Below are 17200 nucleotides of genomic sequence, written 5' to 3'. Positions count from 1 at the left end.
TGCTATGTTGTAAGTATAAACAGTGCACGTCAGCAGAGATGCACTTTGAACAACAGAAGCTGCAACCTAAACCAACACCCCAAAAAGATATATATAAATAAATAAATAAATAACAAAAAGCCTTCCGGCCCAATCATTGGAATTAAGCAGTTAAATTGACTGATCACTCAGCCCAATTTATACCAAAACTTCTTGGACCAAATCAACATCATGGTCCCACTATAGCGCCACAACTCCAATACTGTTTTCAAAGGCCAAGTGCCATGTGTTTTTTGTTTCCCCTATAACATGTTGCCATTTACACAGAACAGTGACAAATGTAAAAATAGAAAATTGGCAGATTTTAAAAATCATGAGGAAGGTGAGGAAGGTTTGTACCTCACTGTGAAGATATTAAAAGAGTGTGGATCACTCAATAGAAAGTACTTTTTTTTTCTCCATTAGGCAATTATTTGTAATTTAAAAAACACATTTTAAAATAATTGATCATTACTTCTTTGCCCAGCCTCTACAGATCGATGACAACTTCTGTGGCCAAGACTTCAACCAGCCTCTGGGCGGAACAAGCACCATTGAGGGCATTCCCCTCTTCCTGGACAAAGAAGACGGCATGACCTCGGTGGCAGCATACGACTACCGTGGAAACACTGTGGCTTTTGTTGGCACACGCAATGGCAAACTGAAAAAGGTATGACTTCTTCTTGTTATTCTTCTATGACTGATATACATTTTCTCTTGTTCAGAATGATTTAAATGAGTATTGTTCAATTTAGATCATCGCTTTGTTATTCTGGATCACGATAAGATGATTTCATGTTTGGTCTTTATACTTTCGCCCATTCGGCTTTCCTTACAATGAAGAAAAATAAAAAACAGGAAGCGACCCCATTTTTCTTTGTTTTCTGTATATGCAAACAAAAAAAACAGGAAGCGACAAATTTTTTGGTTTTGATGTACAGTATTTACACAAAAAACTGTATGTACACAAAAAACAGACAATGAGTCATATCCCATTTCTTGTTTGAAAATTAGAAAAACGTTATACGACCCTTTATTTGATGTTCTATTATTTTCATCTTTAATAAGAGTCAAGAAATGAAATACAACCACAATTATTTTTCTCAAACTTTCTTTACGCAACTTTGCCTGCACCCTGAACACCTTCTACTCTGACATTGACCTTCGAACATTTCTCTCTGAATGCCTGTAGCGGTTTCATCAAAAGTTATGCCGCTGGTATTGATATCGACTATCAAGTTGGTGTAGCCATCTGAAGACATGCTTAAAATTCCCCGAAAACGGAGGCTTCAAAATAGATGACAAGCTAATGATATCAACAGGAGAAGCCCCAGATACAAACACTGGTTAGGCCATAACCCTACCCACGTGCATGCGTAGTGGCCATTTTTGGGAGGCCGTTGTGAAGGCCTTACCTTAGTGTCACTGTGGGCACAGAGCTCGCATTTTCCAGGTCAAAAAAAATCTGCATTCGGCAAGTTTGGGGAACACGAATTATTGCTATATTTTATATCCTGACTTGTTAAATAAACACATAATAAAACATCAACTAATGGAACTTTCCCTCATTTAATTTCCATTTTTCAAATTAGAAACATTAGATAAAGGCTCATTTTCTGTTATTTTCCGAGTTTCAAACTACAGATGAGGGCCGACACATTTCCCGATTTTTGTAGATACAACTAAAGAAAAAAAGGAAAATAGCGTCGTTTACCCCCACCCCCATTTTCGTACTTGAGAAGGCAACATAAATGCCCACAAAGTCCTTGGTTGACTTTTAATTTCTTTTGCACAAAACCCCCCCACTCCTCGCCACACCATCACACATGTGTAGACACACTTGAGTGCAAAGATTTAAATGCAGCCACACCTATTTTCCTCACGACAAGTCAGAGTCCATTTGAAGCACGTTAGTTTAACAAGCCATTTTCAGCAAGTCGGTGGTTTTGCCCTCATTGATTGTCATGTAAATCACGGCAGATGTAAAGTGCAACTATTACCACATTCTGGCTTCCCTCCAATTTTAAGAGCTCGCTTTCAATCAATCCATTGGCAGTGATGCCTAAAGGCTCTTGCTTTCGTCGGTTTCATGATCAATTAAGAGGATGGCTGAAAAATGATAGAAGTGACTTGGATAACTACTGTTGTGTGTGCACGTGCGTATGGGCTCAGTTTATGAATGACTGCACTCATGGGATTAATGGTTACTCATTATAATGCACGCCAGTCTCCCCCCGCTCTGCTCAAGACCTGTCAAATATCCAAGATCATAAACATATTATTAACTTGGTTGTTTGAGCACTTTCACATGCTTATTTTGCATATGCACGTAGTGTTTTCCAATCGCACTCTGCATATTGATATTTGCCATGTGGCGTTCGGGAGGGACTGAGGAAGGAGAACAATGCAGGTTGGACGATGATTTAGTGTTGCACATTTGTCAAAATGACAGCCATTCACTGTCTTTACAATTCTTGTAGCCTTTCTTCTGTGTGATTGTGCTCTCTGCTTGATAGATGTATGCATAACATCACAATGATAAGCAAGGTGTATTTATGGTTGTAACCATGCATTCGCACAGCAATCCCTCTCTTGAATACTCCTGAAACTTTAGAATTGATAAAGAATGAAATTATGAAAGTTAAAAAGGACAAGTAAAGATTGAGCTAGTACTTTACATTCTCAAAAAGAAATAAGGACAGGACAAAGAAAATGTATTCATAGTGTGTAATTGAGGTACGAGTGACCTCACCTTGTGATTTTTTTTTTTTTTTTTTTTTTTTTTTTTTGGAGACATAAGCCGTCATTCAGATGATTTTTTTCTACTTTGTCTTCAGAGCGCAAACTCAAGACATGTTTCAACCAAACCAAAAACAATTTTGTATTTTAAATAAGCAAATTACATTGCCTTTAGAGCAGCCTGTCCATCAACCAAATGCTAAACACAGTGGAAAATGGACCTTTCCGACCTGTCAATCACTCGTACAATAATAGCCAATCAGATAGCCGCATTGTTTTAAACCCTGGCTTGACGCGACCCTGCCTCCATGTTGTCCCACAAGTGATATTGGTTGTCAGTAGTGTGCGCTTGGAAAAGTTAATGTTATGAAAAAATGGTCCTCAGATGCGCTTGGGAAACGTGCAATTCTGATGAAAGATATCCTGCTAGATTACAAGGGGCCCGATTGATTCATTTTCCAAAGCCTAAAACACATTTGACGAAGTGCCTACGATGAATTAAGCCTTGCGGAACACCGTACGTACAACCAAATGTGGACAATATCAACAAACACAAAGCTGTATGTTCGAAAGTAAGTGAGGGAGAAGTATCTTCTCTGAGTTTGACTGAATTATTATCAGTGCTTTATACATTACAGGAGAACAACTTTCACTTTTAGTGTATCACTGACCTGCTGAATGAAGTGTGTAATGTTTTATGCTGAGGAATCGGGTTAGAGATGCGTAAATGCGCGATGTCATGCAAGAGAAACGTCTATTTGCCCATTTGTATCGCATCAGACTTTTAAGACAGAGCACTGGGTTTGATTACGAGCCAAGTCAAACTTTTTCATCCGCTGACTACAGTACTGACTGTCACCATTGTTTAAATGCACTTGTAGAAAATCAAACCTAACTCACTTATAAAGACTACAATGATATTACTCATGATCTTTACAAGTAAAAAGTCCTTACCCTGGTTTACATATGCAGTACTTTTCAACTATTTTATCTTGTTGGATTTCAATATGAAGTTTGTAAGGCGTCAAACCTTTTTGCATCGATCCCAATTAAGATTTCGCTGTAACTCTGACATTGCGTCCTGCTCCATCCAAAATCTTAATTCCGAGGACAAATTTGCGTGAAATAGTTGAGACCTTTCTGTAGAACTCTCTAGGACAAGTCTGACGCATTTGTTCTGTTGAGTCGGCATTTTGGATGTGAGCAGTAAAGCTTGTGGGACATGGCAACTGTAGCTAAGGGGGCAGAGCTTAAGATGACCAGTCGGAAAAGTCCATTCAATTGACACGCAAACAGTAGCGCTAAAAGGGGCTGTTGATCTCATAAACAGAAAACATAGAACAACATAAAATACAGACCCCCACTATTTCACAACTACCCCAGACGACATTCTTCTAATAAAGTTTTAGGAAGTAAAGGTTTTAGGAAGTTCATAATATTTACAGAGATTTTCATATATCATTAAAATTATTAAAAACTAATATTTAATCGATTTAAACCCAGATGTTCACTTTCATCTGGTTGTGCCTCATTATAATTTAATGATCTCATCAGGAAAATAGTGCAGTGTTTTTAGATGCTGATAGTTCTGTGGGGGTTCATGCTGAAAATACAGAGGCTGTCCCTGTTCTTTATACTTACCCCTGAAGAACGCTGCTGTATAGTCGTGTTTATATAGTCATGCCTGGGGGCTTCTAGAAAGGGGGAGTAAGAATATCGGTAGAATGGATGAATAGACTCCTAGAAGGCATTTTTTTTCTGGTGTTTTGTACAGTCACAGTTTTGGAAAAAGTGAAGGGAAAGATTGATGTAAAGCAATTACAGAACAAAAAATCCTACACAACTGTATCAACCTGGATATTATTCTCCTTTTCTTTTCATCAAAAAAATATTACACCTGGTGTGTCTTTTGTCATTAGGCTTGTCAAGAGAGAAAATGACCAAATATATGAGGGATTGAAGTGATGAAGCTGGTGTTATTAGCTAATTCCAGCGGTCATTTGGATACTGCTGTGGTCAAGGACACAGCGGTGGGCCAGCCATACGCTGCATTTGATATTTTGGATTAAAAGTCTCCATTTCGTTCGGATGTTTCATTATCTGAAATTGCTCGACTTCGCCTGACATTGGTCAGTATGTCTGGTCATCTGTCAGCACACAAGCTTAAATAGTCTTACTCAAAAATCATGCCATATTGTACGAGGAAAAGACTCAGTCCTACTGAGCCGTTTCAGTGTATTAGGGTGTGATACTTTAGTACAATTGGAGCTTGTTAAGATCCCTAAATACTAGTAACTATAATGGATACATGAAAATCAGTCAGATTTCAGTGAAATTAGCCATTTTGGACTCAAATAGACCTGTTACGTGAATCGGATATATCCGATGAGATTTTCGTGCGATCACTGATCTGATCACAAGATGAAGCAATGTGTCTGTTTAAAGGACCTGTTTATTTCCTGTAATTACTTGTGTGTATAATTGTTCATATACACATACATTGCCAGTCACTCACATTTGACGCAAATCGGAAATCTGCACAGTCGAGCGTGAAAAATCACGCGCGTAAAATTTGTTAGTAGAAATACATACACATTCTCAGAGCAGTGAACCACAGCTTGACTGTTTTTTTTTTTTTTTTTTTAATAAACAGAAGCACACGGTCTCCTGCTCATTTACTTGACTCCGGCCCCCTTCAGCTCTTAAAGGGGTACACTCATAATTACAAACACCGTCCACCCACGCAGTCTGGGCTATGTCGCGCATGCTGCTTGTGTTTACTTTCGGTAATAATGGTAAAAGTAAAAAAAAAAGTGCTGTTGCTTTAATGAATGTCGGGGTATGTGAATAATAGAAGAAAAAATGGTCAAACTGGTTGAGATTTTCTCTTTTTTTTGAGTTGAACAAGTCTGGTCTGAAGCCACAGTAGAAAGTACAGAATGAGATGGTGTCTCATGTTAAAATTCCACCTCGGTACAGACTGATCGAGGATGAAAGCACAGACAATACAGTGCACAAAAAACTAATGCTGCATTTTAAATATAGGAGGCAACATAATATTAACCTTAACACTGTTTGGGAGCATCATTCAGCTTTCAACAAGCATTTCCAAAGATATTCTTGGAAATAACACAGGTAATGTTTCAGTGTCTAACTATAATAAATATGAGATTGTGATTTACCTTGACTTGATCTAAGTTCTAACATTAGACATATATTTAAATGCGAATGGTCATTTTCTCCCATGGTACTGCGTTTTGAAGTTCAAAACTTTTCCTCTCTACATGCTTTAGGAAGATATAGATTATCTACTGTTAGCTTTCATCAATGGATTGACACTAGATACCGCCCTAAATTACACTATAACAATACATCTTGATGAAATAAATGATTTGATTATATTAATTTTTAGATTTGAAATTAAATGTCTACTGACCTCTTTAAAAATGTATGTCAGTGCAATGTCAATAAATTATGATTATGGTATTTGGTAACAACTACATACTCTGGTATAACAACTCCGTAAATTATTTGAAGATCTTGAGATTCCATTGCTAATCACACCTGCAACTTTATCTGCGGGCATGACTGACCACACCTGTACATTTTTCAAATGTGAGTTACTGCATTACATTTCCAAATAATAATGTATCTTCCTTGATCTATTTATGTCAGCGAGGCATAATGACAGACAAAACTAAATAATGGTCTTCCATTAGATGGCAGTAAGTACATAGAGCAATTACTGTATCAACCTTTTGTGACATTTTTGTTTGTTGGTGTGTCGTGAGATTTTTTCAATTGTACAATATGTTCCTTGGCTCTAAAAAGTTTCGCTGCTTTGGACAAATCATGCATCAATGAGATGACAGCATGTTTACACATGTACTTGAGTGGTGTAAAGCTTTTTTTCTCCGTGAAGAATATTTTTTTCCCCCCTTATTATACTCCCCAGAGTTTTCCAGGTTGCCTAATTTATGTAAAATAAATAAATAAATCTTTGCATGAGCATGAGGGGAACCCCCCCCCTCTACCACCTGTTTTTTCTTGCCACAAATTTCATTTGGTGTTTGCATGTCTGATAACGGGACAATATACAAAGATAATGACATGAAAGATAATTCTAATCAGCAGTTCATCATATTGGAACTTGGCACGGAGTGGAACCAGTCTTATGTCTAAAATGTCAATTTGAAATTTGACAGACATTTTCTGGAACAATAATCCTCTAAATGTCAAAAGAGAACGTCTAACTGCTGTAATGCACGACCTCTGCAAATCAGAGGAATGTGTCTGGGTGAGTATCCATCTTTTTTTTTTTTTTTTTTTAAACATTTGTTCTAAAAGCCCACTGTTATGCACATGATGCGAGACCTTAGCATACCTCAAACAAGCCACATTCACCAAGTATCTATAGATTAACTGCGCATGTCCATGGCTTTTCTTGGCTCTTTGTATTGAATAGAGAGATAGTACATGAACACCCTTTCTGAGCACGAGGCTCTAAAAGGAACACAATACTTTTGTCATTCCGTCCAGTACTTTTTGAGGTAAAATGTGTTTTAGTTCATATTCTAGTACTTAGCTGATCACCTTCAAATTATTGCATCTTGGTTATCGGTTGCTAAGGACTTTTTTTGTCTTTGTTTCATCAATGGTTAATTTTTAAACCAGCATAACAGCAAACGATTTACTGTTGTTTAAATTATTGCTTGTGTAGTATTCATATTTTCATTAGTTCCTATTGGCGGTGGGAGGAGGACAGATCATCCACCACATAGGATTGTGTTTGTCCATCGAGGTTCCCCTGTATTTAAGCTTCCTTTACTTTACGTTAATTTACTTGGTAGTGGTGAGGGGGCGTTCAGTGTGAGCCATCTGCTGTGTGTATGTGGCCAGTAAGCCAGGTGGCGGGTGATCCCACTGCCCAATGTGTGCTCTGAGTGGCTCTGCCAGGCTCAGTTGGATCTGTGCTGAGGTTCCTCCCAGTGCATCCAACCTGGACATTAGTAAAGAAAAGTAGAGATGAAAATAGCTTCAGCCAAAAATCTTGGTCATTGTCCAAAACCTACACTGGAAAACCTACGTAGATTAACAGTGCATCTTGTTCTGTTTTTGGAAAAACATCCTGCGTTTTTGTCTCATAATTGCGTATGTATGAGAAAGAAAGACAAAATGGGATTGGCATTGGCAGTGAAGGTATGAGATTCACAGTCCTCCCCACATTTTTTGGCACACATTGCTTTAAATGATCACTATCCATGTGCAGTACTAATTGTATCTGACGTGGTGTCAAATTTAAATACATTCTGATCACTCCTAATTCAATGTTAACTTTGGTTATTAAAATTTTGCCTTCCTAGTGTATTTTGCGGTGTGAAACAAATTGGTGTATTCCACTGGGGCCACGCTTGTCACCAATATGACATGGTCTAATTGACTGATATTATACTGCCACTTTGTGCTGACCTGTCAAACTGCCTTGTGTTTGTCAGTGTGTTCGCATATATCTGTGTTGTAACTCCCTTGGCCCCCATTCAACAAAATGTAAGAGCAATTAAATGCATGAGATTACATTATGGCTGGATCAGACTACAAAACCAATTTGGTCTTTCCCGTTTCCACTATGTCAGACCACTGGCAGAATATCTTGCCGTATCTCGATCAGACACTGGCAACACCACACAACACAGTACATGTATTCCAATAATACCCCATCCCATCTTTTGGGATCATTGGGCTTTATCTTGTCAAATCAAACACTCTCTGAGAGGCAGAACCACAAAATATGTCACCAGTCAATTTGGCCGGATACACTCGTTACCATGGCGACGGCAAACAACATGCCGTGCAAGTATAATGGGTGTGTTGGGGGAGTTAGAAAAAATGAGGAAATTTGTCTGCTTGTCGCCACTGGTACTTGGAAAAACGATGTTCATTCAAGGATCTCTTGAGGTATATTCACGTACTTTTAATACGAAACGGCTCACAAGAAGGCAAAAAAATGTTATATAGCCTAGCAAACTCATGCTAACAGTACATAAACATGCCGAGTTTCTGTTTTTGGGTCCAAAGGTTTTGTAAACATGGGTTTGCGCGTGTGAATAAATGTTGGTAACAGTGTGCAAGTGTGTTGACAACAGCAAGCACCGGAGGCTACGTGCCGGTCACAATACATAGTCCTATTGGTTGATTGGTATATGTTACACTGACGACACAGAAGATATCCCAAAAAAATCTAATATCCGTCATAGAGCTGTCATAGGTCCAAATCCTTAGTTGTAGATTATGTCACATTACAAGACATGTTTTCGTTCTCGACAAACTATGTCAGGCGGGATTGGGGCTAAAATCCTGTAGTCTGATCGAGGCATTACAAAGCACACTATTTTCAGGAAGATTGCCAATGCACAAACTTTGTGATTAAAAAACAAGTCAAATAATTATTTGCAAATAGGAGCGCCTCAAAAGAAGTTACATCCCATGTGTGAGTGGTGTGCATCTTTTGGCGTGAGCCACGAGTTGTTTGACCTGGGCAGCCGCACAGAGGTTGCCTTTGTGCAGGCGTTTGTTGGCCCTTGGTCATGAGTTCACACAACTGCATGTGGTCACACGCATACACACACGCACCGAACGGATGAAAGCGAGATGGGAAATGCAGAGAATGATGAAAGGGATCAGATAGTGCTCAGACTGACTGCTCAAGACAAAACAGATAATTTACACTTTGCTTAAGTACATCTTTTTCCAGTTAATTTAACTTCTTCCCAAAGCAGCATCAGTCATCCAATCTTATCAGGATGTTCCCAAATTAACAGCAAAATGTGTCATTTTTTCCAGTTATTCTTTTTTCCTCTTGACGGCGTAGAGTCTTAATGGCATTTTCTTATTAGATACAGCCCAGTTGAACCATAATGCGAGTGTGATAAGTCAAGCATGTGCATTATCTCTCTCTCTCTCTCTCTCTCTCTCTCTCTCTCGCTCTTGCTCTCTCCCTTGCTCTCTCGCTCTCTCTTTCACTCCCTCTTGCGATCTCTTTCTGTCTCCCTCATTCCCACTTACACAAGCGTTCTCTCTTGGCATCCAATCTAGAATCAAATCAACTCAATCACGTGAAGTCACAAGCTAGCTATCTGCTCTAAAATATGCAGTATGCAGGCTAACCAAGGTCACATACAGTAGGTGAGCGGCGCTCCTTCAGCATACCATACCACACAACATCAGGCCATAAATTTCACTTCTGTGTTATCTTTATATATTATATGTATATATGTATGTGTAGGTACTGAAGACAGAAATGACTGTATGGAAGAGTCATGTTTTATTTTTTCACAAGATCACACCATTCCATACAATTCATCTGTGTGCACAGAATATAGACATGTACATAGAAATGACTGCATGAAAAAGTAATCTTTTCTTGTTTTAACACTTATTCTTCTTTGACCACAACCTTGTTGAGACTTACTGAAAAAACACTTTTAGTAGTTTCAACTCTACACTTATTGCCTTCTAGATTTTTGCTCAATTTATTTATTACAATCAAATGACCAGGTACTCTACACTATCATCATATCCTCCACACTAAATATTCATTTTCTCAACAAATGTATTCATTTTTTCCCCATACAATGCCAAATAGAGTACTAAATGTAGTATGGTTTAAGTTTCTCCAATTGTTTTTTTGTGTGTAACAGTAATATATTAGATGGTTTACTACCATAAGCATGCAAAGACTCAAAGGCAATCTCATTCTTATTTAAATAATCATTGTGAAACCACACTTATGAATAAATAACTGTTTCTTAAGATTGTCTCACTGTCTGTTCTTCAACTTTCCTTACCCGTTTCATCTATTGATCATGTTGTCTCTGACCTCTCCAACCACTTGTAATCAATGATTCCAATTCCTCTCTAGATAACTCTTGAGTACGATGCATGCATGGAAGTGTGGTGTTGTGATAGTCCCCACTTCCCCCTAGCTCCATAATCATATTCTCAAATTAAAGCAAGGGTTTTGTAGCACACATACTTTACTTAGATGTAGTAGATATAAGAGAAACTTACATGCTTATAAGATCTCTAACCTTGAAGACGTTTTGAATAATTAGGTGTAGCACTTGGGCTGTAAGGGTAGAGATTATTATAGGCTCTTAAAAATTTAATTCCGCACCATCTACTATGATACCCACACCTCCCCACAGTCTCATTAAACTGCGTATTCCAACTGTACCTTTTATCCTACAAACTTTTCATCTGTTATAACGATCCATATTTCTAAATGAGCATTGGTTGCTTTGAAGCGGTACTATTAATTGTTGCAATTGCTGCCATATCAAGTTCTCACATGAACAGTAGCTCCTAATGTCATTGACTTTCAATTACCAGTTCCTCCACTACACTCATGCAATCAATTTCAAAGCACACGTACACGCCACTGATGAGAACACGTCATTCTCTGAAACTCTTATTGTTATTCCACTTTTACGAGCTTCCGTTCTATGTGACTACACAGTACTCATTCACTACATTTGAATGAGAGTTGTCAAGGGTTAATGAGGTAAAATGAAGAGACTATGGGAGAGGGAGCCTGAGAAAAATCTTTTAGAAAGTAGGAGATGAATAATAAATGTGTCAGAGTGGAATCCAATTTTAAAGGAAGATCAAATGAGTGCTTACAACCTGAGATACTTGTATGGTCCCAGCGAGGACCTGGACTGCATGTTTCTAGGCAGACATCACTATTCTTTCATTATATTTCCTTAGTGATAGTGACCAGTATCTGTCTGCCAGTAGTTTTCTGGCATGAGAAAAAAAATAATTGGCAACAGAGTTGCAAAGTAACACATATCACAATTATTTGACAAATTTCCCATTACAATCATAACTAATTTTTCAGTTATTTTACTGCATGTTTTGCATGAATGTTTAATGTATTTCGGTTGTATAGAATGTCAGTGTAAATACGTAGATGAATGGTTGTTTAAAACTGTGAAGCTCCCATTTATTTTTCTCTCACTTTAGAAACATAATCTTAATTCATGAATACATTTTGTAATAAATTCTGCATGGTAGGTGTGCCTCTGTCATGCTAGTTCAACAAATACAGAACTTTGTCAGTCATTAGCTCGAAGGTTTACCAAGACTATTTTCAATTTGCAGATGACTCGGACCGGGGAGTTCTGAAGCAGCTAAAATAACTAAAATAAACTTAATGAAACATGTTTTTCCATGTTGTTGGGATATGGCGTGTTGACATAATGTCGAGGCGAATACCGATAGTCACATCATATCCATCCATCCATTTTCTTAGCCGCTCATCCTCGCAAGGGTCGCAGGGAATGCTGGAGCCTATCCCACATGTCAATGGGCAGGAGGCGGCGTACACCCTACACTGATTACTGGCCAATCGCAGGAGACATAGAAACAAACAACTGCACTCACAATCACATCTAGAGGCAATTTAGAGTGTCCAATTAATGTTGCATGTTTTTGGGATGTGGGAGTAAACCGGAGTGCCCGGGAAAAAAACCCACGCGGGGAGGTGGGGGGTTTGGTGAACATACAAACTCCACACAGGCAGGTCTGGGATTCAACCCGGGACCTCAGAACTGTGAGGCCAACGCTTTCCAGCTGCGCCACTGTGCCGGCTCGTCACATCATATTAAAATAGCAAATGAAAAAAATCACATACTTGGACATTTCTGGTAAGTGCACAACTGCATATAAACAAAAGACAACGACAGAAACAGTATCTAGTGTTAGTGTATAAAAACTGGACAGTAAAGACAATGCCATATATCATTACTGATATTTTTCCCACCCCACACTACAAATGAGCTGTTATACAAAAGACATGATGACAAGTCCAAAGATGATGTCCCCACAGTACTGTACAATAATTCACAGTGGGAATTTTGGAAGCTAGCAATGTCCAGAGGGTATTGTGCAAGTAGCACAGTGGGCCGAGATTACTTTTGGCCCACACGCTCTCTATCTCAATGTCTAGCACACTTATTTCCTTGCAATTAAACCCAGCATCTCGCCATGTATGGTTTGGCTCAGGTGAGTCTACCTTGGCTGCACACCCTTCATCACCCCTTAAGAACCACATACGGAACTACATAAAACTTTTAGTATCAACATAAGATTTTAGAGGTACCGCTACATTTGCATAGAGCTAGGACATAGGGGAATGCAAGGCATTTTAGGTACACGCTCAAAGCTTCATTTTCTCTATTACACTAAATGTGGTTGGTAAATGAGTGTAAATATGTTGCTATCAAATTAGTTAATCTAGTGTGAAGAATGCAAATAGGCAGACACTCTTAGGGAAGCAACAGAAGCAGGCTTTTCAGATTAGCCATAGCCTTGCAAATAGATTTATATTAGATCATTTTGATGAGTTCTTCTGGGGTAGCGTTGTCAGGATGATTATGGTATGTGTGCTCCTGTAGGAATACATGCTCATCTGTATTCATATACTGTACACTCAAATGTTTTGTATATAAAATCAAGGTAGAGACAAGGCTACAGATGGTGGTGGTTGAATGTTATTTGGTTCGAATGTTTAACTGTGGCTTCATGTGGATGATATACAGCTGCTGAAATAAGTATTTTTAACACGTCACCAGTTTTCGCCATAAACTTCTCAAGGTGCTATTGACCTGACAATTTCACCACCTGTTTGGAACCACTCTAGTAATTAAATTATACAAAGTACAACAATTAAGATCAGAAATTAACTTGTGTGTACAAATGTGAAATGACACAGGGAAAAAGTATGGAACATATCGAAAAGGAGGTGCAACAAGGCATGGAAAGCCAAGACAATACCTAAAATCTGTCAATAACAGCAATTCGAGCCCCATGTCAGTGCAAATAAATATCAGCTGGTTCAGTCCTAATTGGTGGCCTACAAAAAGGTCTCATTGCCAAGGTGTGAGTCAAGACACATTGCATGAGGGGAAAGATCAGAGAGTCGTCTCAAGACCACAGCAAACCAAGTGTTGCAAAACATAACGATGGCATTGGTTACAGGGCACGTATCTAAGCTTCTGAACATTCCTTTGAGTATGGTTGGGACAATAATGCAAAAGTGGAAAGCCAGTCATGCCACTGCAAATTTGGATCGGCCAGGTGCTCTTTGCAAGATTTCTGACAGACGAGTGTAAAGAATAATCTGAAGAGTTCTCCAAGAGCTAAGGACCACCTGTAGCGAGCTTCAAAACGATCTGGCATTAAGAAGTCATGTTGCCACAAGAAAAACAGTCTACTCCGCCGCCATGTCCTGTATGCCCGCTCACCATCCAAGACTTCATTAGTGTCAAAGCTCATTTAAAGTTTGCTGAACAACATTTGGACTAGCCAGTTCAATACTGGGAGAATATAATCTGGTCGGATGAGAGCAAACTTTAACTCTTTGGATGCCACAATGCACACTATGTTTGGAGGAAAAATAGCACTGCACATCACCCTAAAAGCATCATCCCGACAGTGAAGTTGAGAGGTGGGAACATGGTAGTGTGGGTCTGCTCTTCAGCAAATGATACTGGTATACTTCACATTATTGAAGCAAGACTGACACTAGAGCAATGCATACCACTAGTTGCCCCATACAGAAGGCATCATGAAGCTGTCATAGGAACCAAAGGATTAAAGTATTAAATCCGTTGGGGTGTTTAATACTTTTCCCCTGTTAATTCACATTATTACACAAAACTTAATTTCCATTTTATATGCTTTACTTACTTTGCATGTATTGATTACTTGCGATATTGCTAACATCTGGTGAATAACACCTTTGAAAATATGTTTAGTGAGTGACGTGTTAAATGCTCATTTCATTATGCTTTGGTACTACTGTATGTGAAGACCAGGGTGTGTAGAGTGCTTATAATTCATGCGTGAGGTCAGGTACTCCTCCGCTTTCATCATTCCTAAGACTTCTTTATACTCTCGTGCTTGCACGGCCGACAGCGCCCGTATTGGCCCGCATGACCCCTCAATCGCATAACTGGCACACGACAAATCTTGTTGCTCGATGTAGAATACCATTGAGATCATCTCTTGAGATTTGTCTGTTCCAGTTACATGCTGTGATGACATATTCAGAGTGCACCTTGATTCTGCATACCATCCACACGGCCGCCTGCTTGATTGATTTTGCAGCATAATTAAACACATCATCTGCTCATCTGGGTCCATTTGTTGTAGCAGATACTGTTCCACACTCACCATTTTTATTTCTTGATACGTACAGGAAAGTAAAAACGGCGATCGGAAATGGCCCAAAAATACATGGGAAACTCCACCCTGTGGTCTCCTAGCCAATATCAGCTGAAGCAACACCCTTGACTTGGAGGGTTACTGCAATACATTTTGAAAACTGCTCTGTGGGTTGCGTTCGGGTATGAAGGCAAACTGCATACGGGATAGCCGCTGTGACAACAATGGTGTCGCCGCCTGCGCAATAATATCCATTTATCTTAATGCTACCTATAATTTAAATATAGCGTATACTGGACACTACATTAAAGTAAAGAGAATTCCATTGCCTTTACCTTCACTCTAGCATTCTGGTGTCACATTCTTCTGTACATTTAGGGAAAACACCTAGTCCTCGAACTAGCACCTAATGCCTGCTGTCACCTAAAACCCACTTTTAGGTCCACTCGTCTCCTTTGCTGGCCACAATGTGATATTGATCATTTACTTCAAAATATGGAACCAAAAGACTTTTTTAGAATGGCGTACTTTCTTATTATCTCAAGTTGCTGACTTCCAGTGACTTGGTTTGTTTGTACCAGAACACTTCTCCAGCGTACTGTTTTAATATGGAGCTACTACTAGCTGATGATGAATGAATGATTAAATATATAGTAGAAGGTCATGGATGAGAACCTTATACATATCCCACCATACCATGCTAAGCTTTTTCCTCAATTTAAGATAGATGTGTGTCTACTCCTTGTCACTCTGAAATATAGCACTAAGTTCTCATAAATGATGAAAGTATAGGGTACGGTTCTATTCTGGCTTGTGTCGGGAATGCCCTCCTGGATTTTTGGCCTTGAAACCAAAATTGAACTAATTATTTCCACCAGCTTAGGGCTTTATTGACGCATTAGTGGACCAAGAAAAAAAAAAAGGCATTATTTGTGCATTAGCTGACTTTGTAGCTTTGTAGATTTCCACCCATTAAGCTGTTAGTAATTAAAAATGGCTCAGTCAATGTCATGCAGAGGGTGGTTTTTGTTTCCTTATTCCCATTTGAACTTTTTTTTGTTCTTTTTCCAGGCCATATTCATTAAATTATTGTGGCTTTGTTAAAAACACATTCATTCATTCACTTGTTTCAATTACTTTGATGTTATCACTCAACAGCTATATTTAATTTGTCATTTCTTATTTAGTTGTCCCTCATCACTTCTTGTCTTTGACCCAGACCTTTTTGATTCACAGACATGCATGTCTACTTTTTCACTCTTTTCCCTTTGGAATTACTAATTTACTGACTGGCTCATCTGATTGTATCTATTTCCAAGACTAGTATTTTTATGTGCATCATCCATCCATCCATTTTCTTCGCCGCTTATCCTCATGAGGGTCGTAGGAGTGTTGGAATCACCTGTAATCAGGGAGGAGGTGGAGTACACGCTAAACTGGTTACCAGCCACTTGCAGGGCACATGGAGACAGACAACAGTCACACTCACAATCACACCTAAGGGCAATTTAGAGTCTCCAATGATTGCATGTTTTGGGGATGTGGAAGGAAACTGGAATGCCCGGAGAAAACCCACACAGGCACGGGGAGAACATGCAAACTCCACTTAGGCGGGGCCGGGATTGAACCCCGGTCCTCAGAACTGTCAGGCCAATGATCTATACCTGCGCCACTGTGCCACCTATTTGCATCATCTTTCTTCCCATTTTCCTACATCTGCTCCAGCCCCTTCTACATCGCCTTACCTGCTTTCTGTCCATTATCGGTGACTGGCCTACACTCACTCCTTTTTCTCCACATCCCTAGTTTTCTTCATGTATTATCCATTGCTTTAATTACACACGCCATCCTAAATTGGCTAAAACCAAGCCCTTGCAATTATATTTGATTGGCCATTTAGCTTCGCTTCTCTGTGAATTTAAAGTCTCTAGAAATCCTTTTGCTGGCTTTCTACAGCGCGCGGTCATTTCAGAAACAGGTTCCACCTCCCTGCAGATTTCACAATGGCTTGTCCAACTACTGAAGCTGCCAAGACTGCGGGGTGCTTTGTGTGTGTACGTACAATATGTGTGTGGGGTGTTCAGGGAGAAACAAATGGTGGAAGGAGAGATATTCTCCTCCCTGTATCCTCAGTCACCTCGCCTTCCAACGATCATCAAACCCCTCTCATTCACAGCTCCCCTATGTGTTGCCGGTGGATTAAGCTAATTAAAGC

The 17200-nt window shown here is 39.2% G+C and overlaps 1 protein-coding gene across 3 annotated transcripts in view; it reads left to right on the top strand.

Moving 5' to 3' along the window:
* LOC133507217 (plexin-A1-like) overlaps positions 1-17200 on the top strand; it is a 215625-nt gene that overhangs the window by 59688 nt on the left and 138737 nt on the right. For 2 of the 3 annotated variants that reach the window (XM_061832035.1, XM_061832036.1), the window contains exon 3: positions 506-688. The exons of the other annotated variant lie outside the window; for it this stretch is intronic. In XM_061832035.1, the coding sequence (XP_061688019.1) occupies positions 506-688 (183 nt within the window). The remainder of the gene's footprint in view (positions 1-505; positions 689-17200) is intronic. 3 annotated transcript variants of the gene reach the window in all.

Source organism: Syngnathoides biaculeatus, chromosome 10 (genome assembly GCF_019802595.1).
Source record: "Syngnathoides biaculeatus isolate LvHL_M chromosome 10, ASM1980259v1, whole genome shotgun sequence".
Classification (NCBI taxonomy): domain Eukaryota; kingdom Metazoa; phylum Chordata; class Actinopteri; order Syngnathiformes; family Syngnathidae; genus Syngnathoides; species Syngnathoides biaculeatus.
This window is presented reverse-complemented; position numbering and strand designations above follow the sequence as displayed.